We start from the raw sequence: 18,768 nt of genomic DNA on the forward strand, positions 1-18,768 counted from the left end.
TGTGAGAAAACCACAAACAATGAGTGGTTCATGCCTGCTTTGCAACATTGAGTAAACATGCTACCTCTGTAGAGACAGGCTAGGCTGAACAGAAGGGAGCTGTGTTTTCAACTCAGGTAGATACAAAACTGTTGGGGACGGAATTTATTAACAATAAAGCAGAGTGAAATGTAAACAAATGCACACCCTAAAAGTTCACGAAACCCCAAACTAACCTATCAAAAAGGAAAAGAAAATCCTTTTAGAAGCATTTTCACTCAGTCATTGCCAATTTTAAAGCACTTGTACAGAATGAGCCCTCAATTTATGCATTTTATGTCTCATACAACACTGTATAAACAAAATTACACTGAATATAGAGAAGTTATATCCAAAAGGCAGGTTAGCACCACACAGCACTTTGGTCTCAGAAAAACTTCTCTTGCTGATCTGTGTCATATGCAATAACTGTATTTACTAATTGTAAGCAAAATCATAGCCACTCTAAGCACAATCACTCCCCTCTCATTCGGGCAGGCAATTTCCACTGCTCCCATTATGAGTTTACCAGGGCAGTGGTACATCTAGCAGCAGCCTCTACATGGTATACAAAAAAACCCCCTAACACCTGCTAGGAGAGAGGTGCAGAATTTGCTATGTATGTGTTACTGACCTCCATCTGGGAACCTTTCAACCCGGAATACTGGAATCCTACTAACAAAGGCAGAATCAACATTTTTCATTAGCTTCAAAACCTTCCAGCTGGCATCACAGGGGCTTTTTGTGAACAAGACAGAGAAAAGGAGGACACATTGCTTTGCTGGCCTCTCAAATTACTGCTCAGCTGAGAATTAATTTCTAAGCATATCCATAGTTCTTCTCTGCATTTGGAAAATGAAGTTTCTCAAGCATTACTATTTCAAACTCTATACTCACACTCCAAGACATCTAGGATTAGAATACGGAAAAACGTACATATAAAGTTCTGCATTGCAATAGGCCTTAGTAAAAAACAAACACACAAGTACATAAACTTCATCTTGCTCCTTTCAGTCCAGTTCTACAAGATGCATTTTGTTTTTCATGAGCCTGTATCTGCTGGAACAGTTGTAACCATAACGACCAACTACCTTCAGCTGACTCGGAAGGAGTGATGTGATTTAGACCTCAACTAATGGTAAAGCCAGTGAGGTTTGGTGTTGTGTCCTTCCCAATAAAGAAAATTAGTCTGCAATCAACACTTTTCAAGAGCTGCTGCTCTGCATCTCAGGGAATCACATTTGCTCCAACATGAAATTCAGCATTGCTCTAAAATAAATAAAACTCAACTACTGGAGCATTATGTGTTATCTGTGTATGCAAATGAATGTGCTTAGCACGTCAGTGTTAACAACCTGACCACTGCTATTACAATACTAGAAAAAAACAGCATTTCAAAGGAAAGAGAAAAGCTGCCTATGCTGGAAAACTACCAGGTAAGTTTTAATGGCTGCTTTCCATTACTGCCCTTTTGTGAACCATTTTTCCATTATTGTGTTTATCAACTCTGAGAGGAAGTGGATGAATTGAAGCACGGGTCAGAGATCTTCTGTGATTTCTTTGTTGTGCATGGAGATCTATGCAGCTGGGGCTATCAAGTGTCCATAATCCCTTTATGTCCTGTGTAGTTTAGGAGTTAAAGCAGCATTGCCTACTTTGTTTTAGGACCCTGAAGTTACTGAGCAGTAAATAGTCCCCACCACATGAATAAGACTAGATTTTAAACTGGGATCTGTCTTCTCCTACAGAATATCCCGATTTCAGTTTAAAATCTATTATCCAAAGAGGTTACCTGAACTTGCACATGGAAGCCCTTTCTGCAAACATCTGACACAATGTCAGTGACCTTGGTGGGTCTCATGGCAACCATATCACACAAGGAAATGGCGTTGGCTCTTCAGCTGCCACCACACACCAAGAGGCACAATGTAAGGTCTCATCAGAAGCATAAAGCTTTCTTCTGGTGCTATGGAAATGGTTGGTGGTTTTACATATCTTTACCCTAGGGGAATGTAGCATCACTATCAGAGTTGCTATACCTTTCAGGCTGTGTCCACTTGTTTGTTTCTCAAGGTGAAATTCCAAAACAAAAGCCTTACCTTCTCCCTTTTTGTATGTGTTAAAGCATTTGCTTTTGAAGTCTGCCTATGGCAAATACACTGCCTGTGTTACATGTATGTCTGCCTCAGCTGCAGCCAAGTTCCAAGGCAAACCACAGTTCTGGAAAGTAGTTGCTGTTGTCCTAACAGCTGTGTCACATGAGGTGATGTTACTGAAAAGCCAACCCCCAGTGAAGAATTCAGTGTTTCTTGGTCACTGTTACTTTTGAGAGAAAGAATAACAAACAGCACTAGCTTTGTAATTCACTGGTGGAACTAACTACTCTTTTTTTTTTTTATTTAGTGGAGGGCTTTCTGATCTCTCTTGTCTATTCAGCACTTCATATTCACTGAAGACTAGCACAGATTCCATGAAGTCATAACCAGTTATCACTCAGAAGTGAAGAACATAAAAAAGGCAGCAAAGACCAAAGAAGATTGTCCATAGCCATGTGTAAAGAGAAAGTTATTTCTGATGCATTCACATTCTCACGGTTTCTTTGAATGAAGAAACAAAGTTCTTCATTCCAGTGGGGAAAAAAAAACCAACAAACAATTATTCATTACACAAAAGTTTAACAGTAGAATTAAGAAAAAAAAACAGGAAGAAATACTAGGAGTGATTGCTGCAGATAAAGCTGCTGATCATGGTGGTGCGCATGGATGCTGCCTTGGCCACTGACACAGTTTTTGTCAACTGCCACAGATCAATCAGAAGTTGATGAAATACTTTCCAGTCTCTGGTAGCCAAACACAGAACTCGCTCCACACAAGACTACTCCAGGCAGTGAGGTTCTGCACACATGGCATACATTTTCCCTCCTAGTTCAGATCCTTTGAACACAGGTATCTCCCAACTAATTCACAAAGACATAAGAAGTTCAGTGAGAAGTGTAAAAAAGACAGTTGCTTGGTCAGTCTCCTCTGCTGAGCATTACATACTGTCTCCAAAGGCCATCTACTCTGACAGAGAAGGCAGAGAGCAAGAGTTTCTTCTCAAGGTGGCAATGTCACTTTAGAGTAAACTATCGGAGACATGAGGACTATATGCATCTTCCATATCAGTCCTAGGCTGCTGCCGAGACATCGAATTTTAATAACAAGGCTAGTGTCTTAGCCAGGTTTAGAGATGACAACAGATGCATCCCATCAGATAATCACTGAATCACTGTGCAAGGCATATGCCACACAATGTCAATAACCTTACTTTCTTCTCAGTAGGTCGCCAGTAAAGCTCATTACAGGAAGCTGGCTCTGTCCCTCAACAACGTGACAGGTGATTCTTGAGGAAAGGAACTGTTCTCACTTCCTGTAGGACTGGCTGCCTGCAGAAAAACAGCAAGAAAGGATCTGTCAGCTGAAAGCAGGATTTATTACAACACAGGAGCTGCCTGAGGGCAACACTTACACAACCTGTACAGTGACACAAACACCACAAAGAATATACAGAAAGGCACCTTAACCACTGATGTTGCAACTTAAAAAATGCAGAATGTATTTATGGCAACCACTTGGCAGGGGACACTGAAAGAACTCGTGAAGGAACAGGGGGTTATCAGGGCCCAGTGACACACCTGATAAAAATCATTCCTCATTCTTCTGGTAGAGATTTTTGTACTACTCTGGCTCCACTATGCCCTAGACAGAACTTGGTACACTGATTCAGCATCCCCACACAGAGTTGCTTGAACAGATGCAGAGTAAGGAACAGGGTAGATTAGACCATTCAATGGGGCACGTAAGCACAGTTGAAAAAGTCTAAATGTTCCAGCCATGCTGTCTGTGTTGTCCCTGCACCAGCTAGGAAGTAGAATCTGCAGAAAACCCCAGCATGGCTGATTTCGTTTGGAGGAGCTTGGTTTTGCTTTAATGTACAACTTCAGAGCTCAGCTAACAGCAGCAGGCTACATCTCAGGCAGGAATCTCGCCTCAGGACCATAGCTCCACTTGTACCTGTGCTTCCTCTGCATTCCTCAGGCATTCCACACACTCCAAGTGCCAAGAGGAACAGTCCAGCTGGGTTTATGTAAGAACAACTTATTTCCAGAAAACACATCCATAATAAATATTAAAAGCAAGCTAAACATGTGTCTCTCTAAGGCAAGTGAGCACATCAAGTAAGTACAATCAGAATTAATCCTTTTCTCATCATGTCTATCAACTATAAAAACTTGTATTTCTGGAGAAATACCAAGAAATCCACAAACTAAAGACAAGCTTTCACTAGGACAGAATTTCTTGATATGTAAAAACCTACATACCTATACAGCAGGCAAACAGGAGGCATCAACTGCTGAAATCTACTGATTGCTGATATCTAGGCATCAGATACAATTTTGACTTACAGATAAGTCAGCTAGGAAATTAAAGGAACAGCTGCACAGAGCTTTACTAGGGAAACATTAGGGGCTCACCTGCTTCAGATGCCTTCCCTGCATCTTTAAGTAATAGCTCAAAATTACCTTTGAGAGCTTAAAGCCCTTTTTAGTCCTTTGAAATCTGGTCCTTATCACCTTCCTCTCACTTTTTCCAATCACAAAAAGCCTGTGAAAGCCTGTGCAAGATGCACAGTAACTAGCAGGTGCTCTGTGACAGCAGAGAGCAATGCAGGACACATACACAGAGTTAATGGAAGACGATTTTTTTTTGCAACATAGTTTCTTTGCTATTTTTTTGGAGGAATATAAGAGGTTTACATTCAGTTGCTGACATCAAGTCTGTCTCATGGCACCTGTGGGCAGATAGTAAACAATTACCTGGAACCCCAATAGGAAACTCAGGAGAAAAGCTAAATGGACACATAGTAAGATGTGATGCCCATTATATGTTCAGCTTTAGAACAAACAGATACAGCTAAGAGGTGTGTTGTTGGACAAATCCTACCCAGTAGAAGTCAGAAGAGCCAAAGAGTCTGGACTTACATACTAAATTAGCAGAGAAACCCAAGTGATATGCAATCCTGATCATGCTCTGCTTTGATGCGATTTCAACATAAAATACATTAAGCACTGTGCCACTGGAAAAGGAACGTTCTCCAGAGCCCTCTGAGAGCAACCTATGTATGTTGCATCTTTCATAGGACATTGGCACCCAGGAGCGTTAAGCTGTCCTGGAGAAACTAGAATATGCAGAGGAGTATGTGCACACAAACACTATGCTTTCCCATTCTTCAGCAGAGCTTCTCCTTATCAATTGGCCAGTACTTTTCTAAATGAACTGAAAGAGGAAGCAGGGACACTCTTGGATGTTAACACCACATTCAATCAGGGCAGAACAGTGCTGCTATCACAGGAAACAGAAATGTCAGAAGTACACGGCATACGCAGCATAAGTAAATCCAAAAGAGCTGGCAATATTACCTAAGCATAAGACTGCTCAAGCAAGTACCCTGTAGGTCAAAACCTCCCTTCACCACCAAGGACATTCCCTACCATTGCCTCACCTGTACTCCCTGAATGTAAATCACCCCATCTTCGCACATGCAACTGTGTGGAACAACAATCAGTGAACAACACAGAAGACTTAGGAAGCTCTTTCCAGTTCTACTGCTTATTTACTAGGTTATTTCAATTCTCTATATTTCATTTTCCCTACCTGTAATGAGGAGCTAAGGATATATAAACACACCTCAAATTTCTTGCAAAGGTTTGTAAGGTACTATGAGTTACCATGGGTTTCTGAAATGTTTAAAGATAAGTTACATCTAAAGAATAGAGCTGACTTTGCATTATGATCAAATAATTATCAGTAAACCTCTTCAAATACATTTGGAATGAGACTATACAGCACACAGGTCCTGCCATTTTCATTGATGAATCCAGCTAGTCCTACCCACACTCCAAGGAAAAATCATCTTTCTTCTCTCTTCTTCCAAACCTCCCCCCAGCTTATATATCATACACGTTTACTGTTGTAAGAGCATCTGAGATAACATTTCTGCTTTCTTGGGCTGGTGTTGGCTGGCTTAAAGCAAGTGTCCATCCTTTCCCTCTGACCTCAAGTAACAGACCTCTTCTGAGCCCACTGGAAACTAGTACTGCTTGAACCTCTTCAGGCAATGAGAGATCCATGCGGTTCTTAAATATGAGCCTCCAGCAGAATGATGACTGTCACAGGCAACACACCAAGTTTTGGCTGTCTCCTTACTAGGCTGCCCTGCGCCTGTCTTCTGAACTGCCTGACATCTGGTCTACATTCAGTTGCAGTGCAGACACACCCAGGGATCCAAACTGAAGAACATTAAACATTTTACAAGAGTGGAGCAAACGTATCTAAAGATAAGGAAAAGGTCTAATGAAATCTAGAGGAAGTCTGAGACTAGAAGCTTTCCCCCCAAACTTCTGAGAATTCACAGAATCGTAGAAGCATAGAATTTGGGCCACTTTTCTCCACCTAGATACAGGAAAAAGCATGTCTTTTTAACTGCTTACACAACAGCCTGGAAATAGGAGTAGTGTTCAGCAGGATATAATTACATGGTTGTATATCCTGCAGATGACACATACAATGTCATATACTCCTGGCACATTTGTAGCATACAACTTCATTCCTGGAGAACTACTACAGTTCTCCCTCCATTCCCACCCCAAGGTCTGACACACAGAATGATGACTTTTTCCACTTACTCTGTCTGCTCTTTGTGGATGATCCTGAGGAGCTGGGACGGCTTGTGTGTTGGGGTCCAGACTGAGAGAACTGGGGAGCAATGGCTGGGACCTTTCCCTTTCTAGGGCTGGCACTCTGCACTTCGGGAGTGCAAGGGATCTTAGGTTTGCTGGTCAAGGCTGAGGGAAACTCACTGTAGGAGGAGATGGAAAGGGTTAGCAATGCATGGAGAATTATGTATGTATAATAAGTCTGCAACCAAGTGAAACCTGCAGTACATACTGTGACAGCATGACAGACTGCTCAAAATTCAGGGAGACTGCAAACGGAAAGGAACAGTGGCACTACAGGTACTGCCCTGGGGCATGTATTCACCGAGCTGCTTCTAAACTTGGCTCTATCGACCTGTGTATCCTACTCAAACATGGTTCTTTGGACAACAGGATTAAACAGGTTCAGTTAAGTCCCTTGTAAATAAGTAATAGATCTTTAGCTTGTTTTCCATTGTATTTATCACACACAGAGACTCAACCTGAGTTGCAAACAGGTACGCTACAGCACAGTAATGCATCCTTCTATGGCACTAACTATTATTTCTCCCAGGTATAGGTCACAATCTTGGCAGAGACAGGCATCCTCCCTGGCTCCCAGCTGTGGTAATATTTGTAGAACACCCTGAAGGCTTTGTCAAAAGAGCAAAAATCTGTGATGGCATCTATGAAATAAATTCCCTAAGCACACAGGTTCCTTGTTCACACTGAGGACATAAAACAGCTGCTGCTATTTCACAGTCTGCTTGTGCGGCAAGAATATCATTCTTTAAAATGTAGTCCATTACTGTGTGAAGATACTTTGTCCTTCCCTGCCCCCAATATCAGTATTCTTTCTCAGGTACAAAAATTGAGGGTACCAGGAAACAGCAAATCTCTAAGGTAATTCAGAATCTATACTCATGTTTGCTCTAGTGAGTCAATTTTCTCTCAAAAGGAGAAAAGGTTAAACTGAAATATTAGCTACATGAAAAAAGCTCACCGTATTTGAATAGAAAATAGAAGAGCCAAAGGCAGGAGATCAAAAAAGGTGCCATCTAAAGATGAGATTAAAATGGAAAGTCCCCGTGTTCTTAGTGCCATCAAAAGAACCTTTGTGACCATTAGAAAGGGTGATTAGGAGGATTTTCAAGACATTTAATCTTGCCTCCTCCCCTGGGAATGCTGTTTAGTCAGTGCTGATTAGCCCTTCCATACCCCTGCTTCACCTTGCAGGGAGATCTGAGCAAGTGCTCCTTTTGTATTTTAAATGAAATGAATTATCTTATTTTACATTTGTACAAGCTAACTATTGACAGAGAGATGCTAACTGGCATGTCTGCTAAGAGCCATCTCAGCAGCCCTCGACCTGTCTCTGAGTATTACAAGTATTACATTTGTCTCATTTCAAAGGAGGAGGTACTAGCAAAACAAAACCAAAAACCTAAGATCGGCTAGATAAAACCCCAAGCCTTGGGCCACAGACATATTTAAATATCTCCCACCATAAATCAGTCTCATTGTTACTGCTTTTTTGTCATTTTACTCACTTTAGTTCAAGAGCTGGGTTTTCAATTCACTTTTGCTTGTCATGGTAATCATATACATACTATAATATGCTAACACAGATAAAAAAGGAATAACCAACAGCTTCACCACAACAGCTTTTGAGCGATAAATGAGCTTTCCCTCTTCATTCAACAATAGGTAAGAAAGGTCTGGATCTGTATTCCCATACACTAAGAAGTGTTTTTATAGCCATCAGTAATCTTCACAGAGTTCCACTGCAGTAACCTGGGCAGATGGACTGTAAGCACTCCAGACACAAAGTAATGCAACCAGAGTCACTATACCAAAGAGTAGTCACTATACCAAAGAGTAGTCATTATACCAAAGAGTCACACAGTGGTCACACAGATGGCTCACATCTTTGCAAACTCTTCAGGAAAGGATTATATAAAATAAGCTGGTAGCACACACCATAAAATTAAAAAAAAAAAAAAGAAAACAACCCAACAAAAAACAACCCAAATCCCAGAGCAAAACAAAACTGCTGCTTTTCTAGCAGGGTGCAGAGTAGATCTTGGTCTCGATGTGCCCAGGTGCCACAGAACCACCTCATCTTTTACTACACCAATAAACAGGCTGAGATCAACAGAAAAGAACTAACCCTCAGAATAACACAGAAAACTGCTATTTGGCATCCTTTAGAAACTGATGAGATGAAGAAAGAAGCAGCAAAATCTAACTGTGGGAAAATGTTCCACAGTATTTGGTAAAGGAGTCATTTACAAGGTGTGGTAATTTGCGAACAAGTGCTCAAGCAAGGTAAAAAAAAACCCAAAACAACCAACCAAACAAAAAAACCCAACCTGCAACAAACTCACACAGAAACCTAAGTTTGCATTGAGAAGAAAGCAAACTGTTCACTTGCAAAACCAGACATAACTGTGTAAAATAGTGCACTACAGACTGACACTGGGAATATTCAACTAGGAGACATGACAGGACTTGAACATACAAAGGTGACTAGACCATTTTCTCCAATAGAAATACATTTGGATTTTGTGCGAGTTTTACCAGATTATCAGAAAACCAAGACCATTAGAGACCTAAGAAGGACCTGTAGAGTTTAAAACCTTTATGTCAAAATAAAAATATATGGGCTTTTTCAGCCAGCCACAATTGTAAACTCAAGTCTATTAAAATTTGGCCTCGATTAGCTAAAAAGCACAACAGATTTATATTCTTACATTATTAAAATGCAGCAGAGAATAGCAATTCAGGGTTAGCTGCCAGTCTGACATATATCAGCAATAACAATCATTTGTGCCTGTGGAAAGAACCACAATAAACATGCCACTACTAGGGTCTCATTCTTCTCTCAGACTGACTTAGCATAATTTCACTGATCTCTGTGCAGTTAAATTCCCAGTCTATACTGCTAAGGAAGAGGGGTATAGCAGTGACCACAATTCATCCCTCTTTTTCTCATACATACCTCTTCTAGGAAGGTCTTGGTATTTGCCTAGTAGGAAGGACACATCTCTTACAGTGGTAACTATGACCAAAGCAGTGATATATTTGCTCTATTTGTTTTGCAAACAAATTAAAGTATGCTTCCATGAATGAAAGAATGAAAAGGCACATCCAGCTATTGCAACACCAACACATTAACAAAAGACCTTGACACAGGAACCCCTGTGCTTGGACTGTGAATGGCTGTATTCCCATATCCGTAACTCGAGGCTGCATTTGTAAATACAAATTACTGTATGCATGCTAAGAAAGCACGTAATGAAAAGACACTGTCTTCTCTTGCAGGATACTGCACCTGTTTCTTCAGTTAGGGATCCATCTATTAGTGATATTTAGACATACATTTATGAAGAAAAATTAAAAATTACGGAAGACATATCTTCTTAATAATAGATTATGACTGTATAGAAGCAAAGCCTCAGAGCAAGGTGGGGGAAAGATGTTACCAATTTGGCTTCCTTCTTGCAAGCCAAAGCCTGAAAAATAATCTCTCCATCACAAAGCAAGCAATTTGACCGTAAAATTCTCATTTGTAATATGTGCTTGGCTTCTGTTAGGACAGGCAACAGAAACAAAACCACTAATGCTGGGATGGGGCCATGACTACTAGGCATTTCAGCTGCTAATCAGTGATAATTTGTTGACAATATATAACATCTCAGATGTCACCATGGAAACAGCACAACTGGGGGTAAAACAAAAACAAAAACAAAAATCCCCCCAAAAAACCCCAAACCAACCAACCAAAAAACCAACACACAGCCAAAACCCAACCAAAACCACACCAATCCCCCAAAACCAAAACACCCCCAAACCACACACAGGCATCTGTAGGCCAGAAGGAAACAAAACTCTAAGCAGACAGTCCAATTTTCAGAAGTGCTAAACACAATAGCTAAGCACTTTGAAAAATTAGATCCATAAAGAACTAGTAAAACTTTTTCTTAAACACATCTCCACCCATTCTGTGTTCTACTTCTGGAATGTACTTGCTTTTATTTCTCTACACTCACTGTTTAAAACTTGGCCCAATCAAATCAGCTATAGGAAAAAGCTGTTAATGTCTGAAGGATACATGTAAGCCCTGAAAAAGTTTGGTAAACCTTGAGCCAATTGCTAATGAATTCCTAGTTCACATCCAAGATATATCATCACAGTCCTACATATGACAAAGGCTTCAGAGGGGTCAAGGTATGAACAGGAGAAGGAGAGGAAGGATCTTTCATCTTCTTTTGACAGAAATTGTTTCAAAGAAGAGTTGAAACCCATTGCTGAGAGAACTCATAATATTGCTCCCCTCCTATACGTGTCTAGAGGATAGACTGGGGATTCTGGTCAGCCATGCTAGTAACTCAGCATGTTTAAACCCCCTGAACCCACTTAAATGCTTAATTTTTCTTCCTCCTGCAAGTTAATTCCTGCCCTGTTCCCACAGTCCTACCTATTTCTTTACTAATAAATGATTTTTCATGGGTTAGACTCAAGTCATCTAAGGAAGCAATCCGGAAGTTTTATTTGCAGAGCACTGTGTTGTGCATGCATGTGAAGTTCATTAATAATGTCTTGCTTGAAATTTCTCCCATTCTGGACCAGATGCTTAGGAATTGAACAGCTGCCTCTGGCACAATTACGGGTATTTTGTTTGGCAAGTACCATCACAGCTGTCTCAGACCAGACTACATCATACATCAAATGACTTAACAGATTGTCTTTACAGCAGCACGGAATTAGCTGGTAAGTCCTCTCAGACTCCTCTTGCACTTTTAGATACTCCTCTGGATAAATCATACCTATGTGATTGCCCATTTACTTCATCCTGGGTGAAGTCAGTAGATCGGGAAGACAAGATATTGTCACTAGCTGAGGTGCTTCGGTCCACTCTATGGCCTGAAGAAAATTCTCTAGGTGACTTAATTTCAACTGCTGTGAAAAAAAAAAAAAGAAAATCAAAACAAAAAACCCCAAAACACAGTCCAGTGAGGAGCTGCCTCTTTACCATTTTACTAAAGACACAATCAAACCACAGTTCCTGCTGTGTGAAGGAAACCTTGAGGTAATAGCAGGCTACTGCATTAGCGTGGCAGAGTGCATTATAGCTCATGAGCTGAGCCAAGTCAACTGCAAGTGTGCACATTTCCAGCCCTTTGTAGTTGGAAAGTAGAACACACTTGGATAATTTTCAAAGCATTCACAATAGGCTAGTAGCATGCAGACCATCAGTTAAGGTATATCAGCTAATGATTAGTATCTCATTAAAGCCACAGGAATGTAACCACTTGCAGTTGTCTGTACATATCCGTAGTAGGACAGGCAGTCGCTGTGAACAAAACCCAGTGTTTTACACTTCTGTCAGACTTCAGGTCTATTACATTTGCTCAAGATGCCTCACTTTTCTGCCTTGCACTAATGGAGAAGGGAAGGGCAGTCAGTCTGCTGAGAGACGAAAGGCTACCAAGGTGTGCAAGCTCAGTAAAAGTTTAGTGAAAATTCCTAGCTCCATTCCTCCCATGCTCAGGACAGGCTGACATCCTATCTGGTCTCACATGCTGATATGGATACAAATCAGGTCACTTTCAGGCAGGCATTTGGCTGCTCAGCACTTGTTCTGTCTGATATTCAGCATAGTAAGTGTAGTAAGATGACCAGAGTTCATCTTTAGTGCACAAATTTTCTGCTCACAGGAGACAAAACAGAAAGAGCCAGAATTATTCTTTACCAAAGTGATAAAAATCAGACAAAATCAGACTGACTCAAGAACAGCTGAATATATCCAGCTATGGAGGACATTAAGAACTGCTATCATTTTTATAAAACAAAAGAGGAACAAAGTTTCTTGAGCTAAACTTATCTTCTTTGAGATACGACCTCGATGATATTAACTGTTCACACAAAGCTTTTATTCTGCTTTTTCACTCTTGGTCTCTTATAATTCACTTCATGATGTGACTGCATGAAACTCTGAATCCCAAAGTATTCATGTGATGCTGGAAAACACATATTCTGAAGTGAGCAGGTTCCTAGTACTGCATAATCACCACCAGACTAAGATCAGAACTCAATAAACTGCATACTTATTGCACAGCAAATATGTTTGGAAGGGCACGATGACAGTCTCTTGACGCAGTACAATTATTTTTACACCTTTTTGTTATGTACTGTTCCTTGCCATATCTTAGGTGCTAGAAGAAAAAGGGCTCATTTTCAATTGTCTTAAATTAAAGCCTTTCCTATTTAAAAATTACAAAACCCACCACCTTTTGGAAAACAGGAGATGTCCAAAGATCCATTCCAATTATCATTATACAGAATGAAAGTACTGTCACTGATATGAACAACCAGGGATTCAGCAGTGCTGTCTCTCTTTATTTCTCGTACTCCTGATTTCTAAAACCCAAAAGCTAAGAAGGACAAGCATGTAGCTCACTGGCTGCTTGCAAAAACCTGAAACAAGCCTATGGCAATCTTTCAAGTAGTCCACTGTTGCCTTATAGCCTGGATTAGTGCTAGGAAGAATTGTCTCTGCCACACTCACAAATTATTTGTCTTTTTACATGTATAATGCACATAAACTTGCAATATGCTGTATATATATTCTTTTTTTTTCTACAAGAGTATAATCTAGTACTCTGATTAGTACTTATCGGCACATAATTTTGACTGAAAACAGGTAAACAGGCTGTCTACATAGCAAAACTGTCAAGTCAGCATGTTTTTGATTAGTTTAAAACCTCTCTTGTTCCAAGTTGCTGCTCCTGGCCAGTTAACTTCCCCATAAAATGGAATCAGCTATACTTGAGGTGCTACTGTGCAAAGGGAGGTTTGAGGAGAGGACCACAGCTCTCACTCCTATACAACAGTGAGAAACCAAGTGCCCATCTTGAACAAGACGTTCATCTGCTTCTATCATAACGGCTTTCATTCAGCATGTTATATTTATCAGCTCTAGGCATTATACAAACAAATTCCTGACTGTAAGACCTTGGTTACTTTTCTCAGAATCCTTTTCATTTCCTCTAGGAAATTTAAAAAAAATAAAAGAGAGTGAAAAGTATGCTATTCCTTTACTGCTTCAAAGCATATTTTTCAGCGAAGTAAAGGCATGCTTTGTCTGAACTTATTAATAATTCTGTACCGGATATACTGCAAGATCCTTTATCTAAGACTGCAGAACATTTTGCCTTAAATCCCTAATTGGAAATGTTAATTAATCCCTGCAAGAAGGCTGAAAATCCCACATCTGAAGTTCCATGATCCTGTGGATATCAGAAGTTCAGAAATAAAGTATATCAGAAGGCTATAACCTAGTAAATTCCATCATATTTCTGAGTTCTCAGGTCCAGCTGAGATTGTATTCATTTCAGTTTAAGTTGCAAGGACAGAAGCTTTAGCAGCATCACCCACAACATAGCTATACAGCACAGGGCTTCCCATCCTCCACAGCCTTTAACGGTTTGAATGTAACTGCAAATCTAAGCAGATAACTGCAGCTGCCTTCAACTTTAATATAGAGGTCTAGCCAACAGAGCCTGCAGGTGCCAGCAGACAGTGATTCATTTAGATCCAAACAAGGGTATATTTGATCAAGTAAGGGGCTTTGCCTGTTGTGAAGTGCACTGTCTCTGGGCTGGAGCTCTTTCCCTAGGCATAGGGCATCATGGAGATACAGTATCCTTTGCACACTGGAAGCCCTGGGTAGGATAGCTGGCATTTCCACAGGAAGCAAGATGGAGTGAGGCAAGTGAGACTATTGGTCTCTGTTGACCACACATTATCTTCTGTAGCCATTTATTTAGCTCAAGCCAAAATCCAACCATATGCCCCAAGGTCTTGCAGAATGCCTCAGGGTCGACAAATGGAAGGCCAATTCCAAGGCTGCATTTAAAAAAACAACAAATCTACAACACATAAGCTAAGCCCCAAATGCCTGTCCCAGTCAAGAAAGACAGCCACAGTTAACAGCAGCGTTCACAGAATATCCTTACATGAAGGGGAAACGCAGAGGTCAGAAATGCTGGATGTGCTCCCACAAGTGGAAGAATGATCACTTGGCAGGGATTGCAGCTTCTCATCCCTATCATGATAAGAACTGGTATAATTTTCTGGCCTGAGGAGAAAGGAGAAAGCAGGGTGATGAATGCTTGCAGCACAAAAAGTTACATGAGAGTAAATACTAATTTTTTCTAATTGTCTGCAATGACATAGAAATATTGACATTATTTTATATTTCATTTTGCAAACTAGTACTAAGGACATAATTTAACTGCATGACTGCAGGTCCCCCAAACCAGGTGATGCTAAACATATTTGAAATCAACACTTTTTTTCTGCTGCAATAAGAGTCAAAGAAAGGAAACTAACTCCTTGCAGCCTGAAGACCCAAAACACAGCAGGACACTTAAAAGAAAAAGCCTGTAGTAGTGTGGCTGAGAGGTCTTCAATACTCAGCTTTTTCAAGGATTTAAGATTTGCTCCTGAATATTCCAAGGATTTTGCTTTACAGAGCAGTATGCAATACAGATTTAAAACAAAGTAGATAAGAAATAGAACTGTTGATTTCCCAAGTGAGGCTGAGCAATGAAAAACTTAAGTAGCAGAAGGACAGAACAGGGTCAAGATTGCCTAGTAATAAGCAATAAAACACAGCAAGCGGGGTGTGAAAAGTGTGTGAAAATAAGTTGGCAGACACAGAAAGTCTCCCTGTCCAATATCAGGTTAGGGTGACTAAATCATATTTCTAGTTAGAAAGGACACAGTCCAATGAGGCACTTAATGATTTCAGAGCTAAATCAGTTTCTAAGGAAACAGCTTGCAGAATATTAAGTAGTTCAGTCCCCCTTGAGTGATCTCAGCCACGGAGTCTTTAAAGAGAAGGGGAAAAAAATAAAAAAACAGGAGAGAAAAAAAAAGGCATTTTTTCCAATATTTCCTGGCTCCCTCAGCTCCATACAGCAAGAGCTTGTCTATACTGGGATCCCATGACAATTCATTTGAAGTAACTAGAGCCTTGTCTGCACTGGGAAGTCATAGAAAAATTAGCATGGAATATCTGCTACATGTGCAGTGGCTATTCTGCATTAATTTTCTGTGTGAATACTTCTATTCAGCACTAGATATTCACCCTACCCCTTTTCTCCCCTCCTTTTGCAGGTATGAACCAACAACTCAAAGAGATACAGTATAGTATCTCCATCAACTGTTTCCTCTTTCAGATGTTTTTAAAACGCAGTATGTTACATCAAGTCTCACAAGAACTTCAAACAAGTTCTACTCTCTTAAATTCTGAATGCAAGCATTTATGCAAATTTTTAATGTAGTTTAACTACTGTGCTGAGTCCAAAACTTCAGATAATTCGGATCAACTGTCTTGGATTATCCCTGGGTACACAAGCTGTGTATGAGGCAAAAGTCTGCCATTTTCCATGCCATTTTATCCAACACAAACACAAGCCACTTAAATTATTTAGAATATTAAATACATACAGTTCAGGTACTGCTTTGAAACTAAGGCAGCTAAGATTTGGTCAGTTTATTGTTCTCCTCTTGCATGGTTTTCTAAGACAGTATTTCCTCATTTTAGCAAATGAATTCGTACTAAAATCAGAACAGCATAAAAGCCATCAAAACTTGTCCTTTTCTGTTGTAAAATCTAGTTCAAGAATGTCTTCATCTATTTACTGTAGTATTCTTGCACACAAATTAGATACAAAGTACAAACTTCTCATTCAGGGTCATATCTCATGTTTCCTCACAACATGGGAGCCCCCAAACAGTCATATTACTTCTACCATTAGGCCAGAGAAAGAAGGGAATTAATTTTCACGTATTTTCACTATGTTGGATTTCTGCTGCTTACCTGTTTCCTCACTAGTTTGCAGAGTGAAGCAATCTGTAAAGACTGCTTTATACCATCAATCTAACAAATCTCTTAGACACAAAGCTATCAGAACCAGTATGATTCTGAAGGAGGATAGGGAATTCCGATGTATACCTCAAGGGTACTTGACTTCAGGGTGAGAATAGCCAATGAATTAAATTGTATGACATCAATTGTTATATAACACTGAATACCATCACTTCTGTGGTGGCTACATGCACACCACTGTACCGGACACCTTGTAGCACTCCGGATTCAAGGACCTGAACCCAACTCCATTTTGATTGCTGTATCAAGGGTATTACAGTAAAAATCACCCAAATTAGTGAAGAATACATTTTGGTGAAACTTGATCAGAGTAGCAGTGATGGAATCAGAATTGGCTTCAGCATGTAACAATACAACACCATACACCATCTTTCTGCCCTGAAAGACTGTTATGAAAGATGGAGCCCAACTCATGGACTAAATGAACTCAACAGATGCTTTATAGGGACGGCCCATAGACTAAGGGAACAGTATCTGTGTATCTATATCAAAAGACCGGGAAAGGTGGTGGTGTATTGAAATGTGCGGGACCTGGGCATCATGGGTATGGAATAAGGGGTGGATACTATCCTAGTTTCAGTGGGATACAATTAATTTTCTTCCCAATAGCTGGTACAGTGCTGTGGTTTTGGATTTACTCTGAGAAAAATGCTGGTAACACACTGATGTTTTAGCTGCTGCTGAGCAGGGCTTACTCTAATCAAGGACTTTTCAGCTTCCCATGCTCTGCCAGCAAGGAGGGACATGAGAAGCTGTAAAGGAGCTGAGACAGGGCTCCTGACCTGAACTAGCCAAAGGGCTATTCCATACCATAGAACCTCATGCTCAGTATAGGAACTGCAGGGAATGAGTGAGTGGCTGTGTGGTACTTAGTTGCTGGCTGGAGTTAAACCCTGACAGTCCAGCAGTGACCTGAAGTCATCTTGCAGAGGCATGAACTGCACAGTTGTTCATAAGGAGATCCAAGTTTTGACAAAATATGGAACTAGCATCACTCAGTATCCCAGGATACTATTAAGTAAACTTACTGCCTGGGTAGATGGTGGTAGTAGAGATGCACACAATCTCTTCTAGAGATTATTTCTGACACATAAATTGCAGTATGCTACGTGGCACCAGGAAATAAAAGCCACTTCCCCAGGCTTGCTATTGTTTTTTTGACTTCCCACATGTGAGTCACTTCATTTTCACAAGCTTGTTTTTCCGTCCACTTATAGAGCAGTAGTGTAATGGTTAGACACTCTGATGCTAACTAAGATTTGCTCCTGAAAAATGCATTCTAAATAGACCTAAGGCTACCCTAACAGTCAATTCCACAGAATCAGTCCAGATTTCCTAACCCACCATGGGCAAAATACCGGCAGGTAAAGTGGGACCTTGAACTTGGTAACACTGACCCTGCAGTAAAGTGCAGTGATTAGATAATCACTGTGCTACTAATAAAAGGTTATATTAACTAGTTGCTGGGTTTTTCTTACACAAAACCAGACACATTTAATATACTGGGAGAGGCTTCCAAAAGTGGTAGACATTATAATAGTGCAAAAGTTGACCATTGTGAGGAAGGACACAAAGTAAAAACTCCAAATGTGCCCTGAGATAGCCAAATGCTCTTTTCTGAAAAAAAAATAATAAAATTCTGAAAGAATGAAAGAAAGAAAGAGAAAGAGAGAGATCTTCCACACTAAAATGAGGAAGAAATGTATTATAAGTAGAAAATATGAAAAAGCAAGGAGTGGCAGAGGGGATTGACATGGGACAGTCTTCAGGACTAATACATTCTTCTAAGAAATGCCTCCGCATTCCAACTTCATTACAATGTTGTATTTCAGGTTACCCATTCATTTTAATGTATTTGACTATACCAATACCATGACTTTGGAGTACTATTATCTATACTTGGTTAGAGTGGCTTGTAGTCTCTTAGCTTAAGTGTCTGCAGAAATGAAAACATTAAAACCTCATGATAAACTGCTGCCTGTATTGTAGCTGCCTGGATTTGATCAAATCCAAATCTGTATGCAACTGAAAGTAAAAAATAAATAAATTTAAATTT

The 18,768-nt window shown here is 40.2% G+C and overlaps 1 protein-coding gene across 6 annotated transcripts in view; it reads right to left on the reverse strand.

Annotated features, from left to right (window-relative positions):
- Positions 1 to 2,309: 2,309 nt before the first annotated feature.
- The window catches only part of ARMC9 (armadillo repeat containing 9), a 69,642-nt gene continuing 53,183 nt past the window's right edge, over positions 2,310 to 18,768 (reverse strand). For all 6 annotated transcript variants that reach the window (XM_031043058.2, XM_031043057.2, XM_013131030.3 and 3 more), the window contains 4 exons: positions 14,773 to 14,894; positions 11,581 to 11,713; positions 6,743 to 6,915; positions 2,310 to 3,442 (listed from right to left, as the gene is read on the reverse strand). In XM_031043058.2, coding sequence (XP_030898918.2) covers positions 3,420 to 3,442; positions 6,743 to 6,915; positions 11,581 to 11,713; positions 14,773 to 14,894 — 451 coding nt within the window. In that variant the 3' untranslated portion in view covers positions 2,310 to 3,419. The remainder of the gene's footprint in view (positions 3,443 to 6,742; positions 6,916 to 11,580; positions 11,714 to 14,772; positions 14,895 to 18,768) is intronic.

This window comes from Melopsittacus undulatus, chromosome 6 (assembly GCF_012275295.1).
Source record: "Melopsittacus undulatus isolate bMelUnd1 chromosome 6, bMelUnd1.mat.Z, whole genome shotgun sequence".
In the NCBI taxonomy this organism is placed as follows: domain Eukaryota; kingdom Metazoa; phylum Chordata; class Aves; order Psittaciformes; family Psittaculidae; genus Melopsittacus; species Melopsittacus undulatus.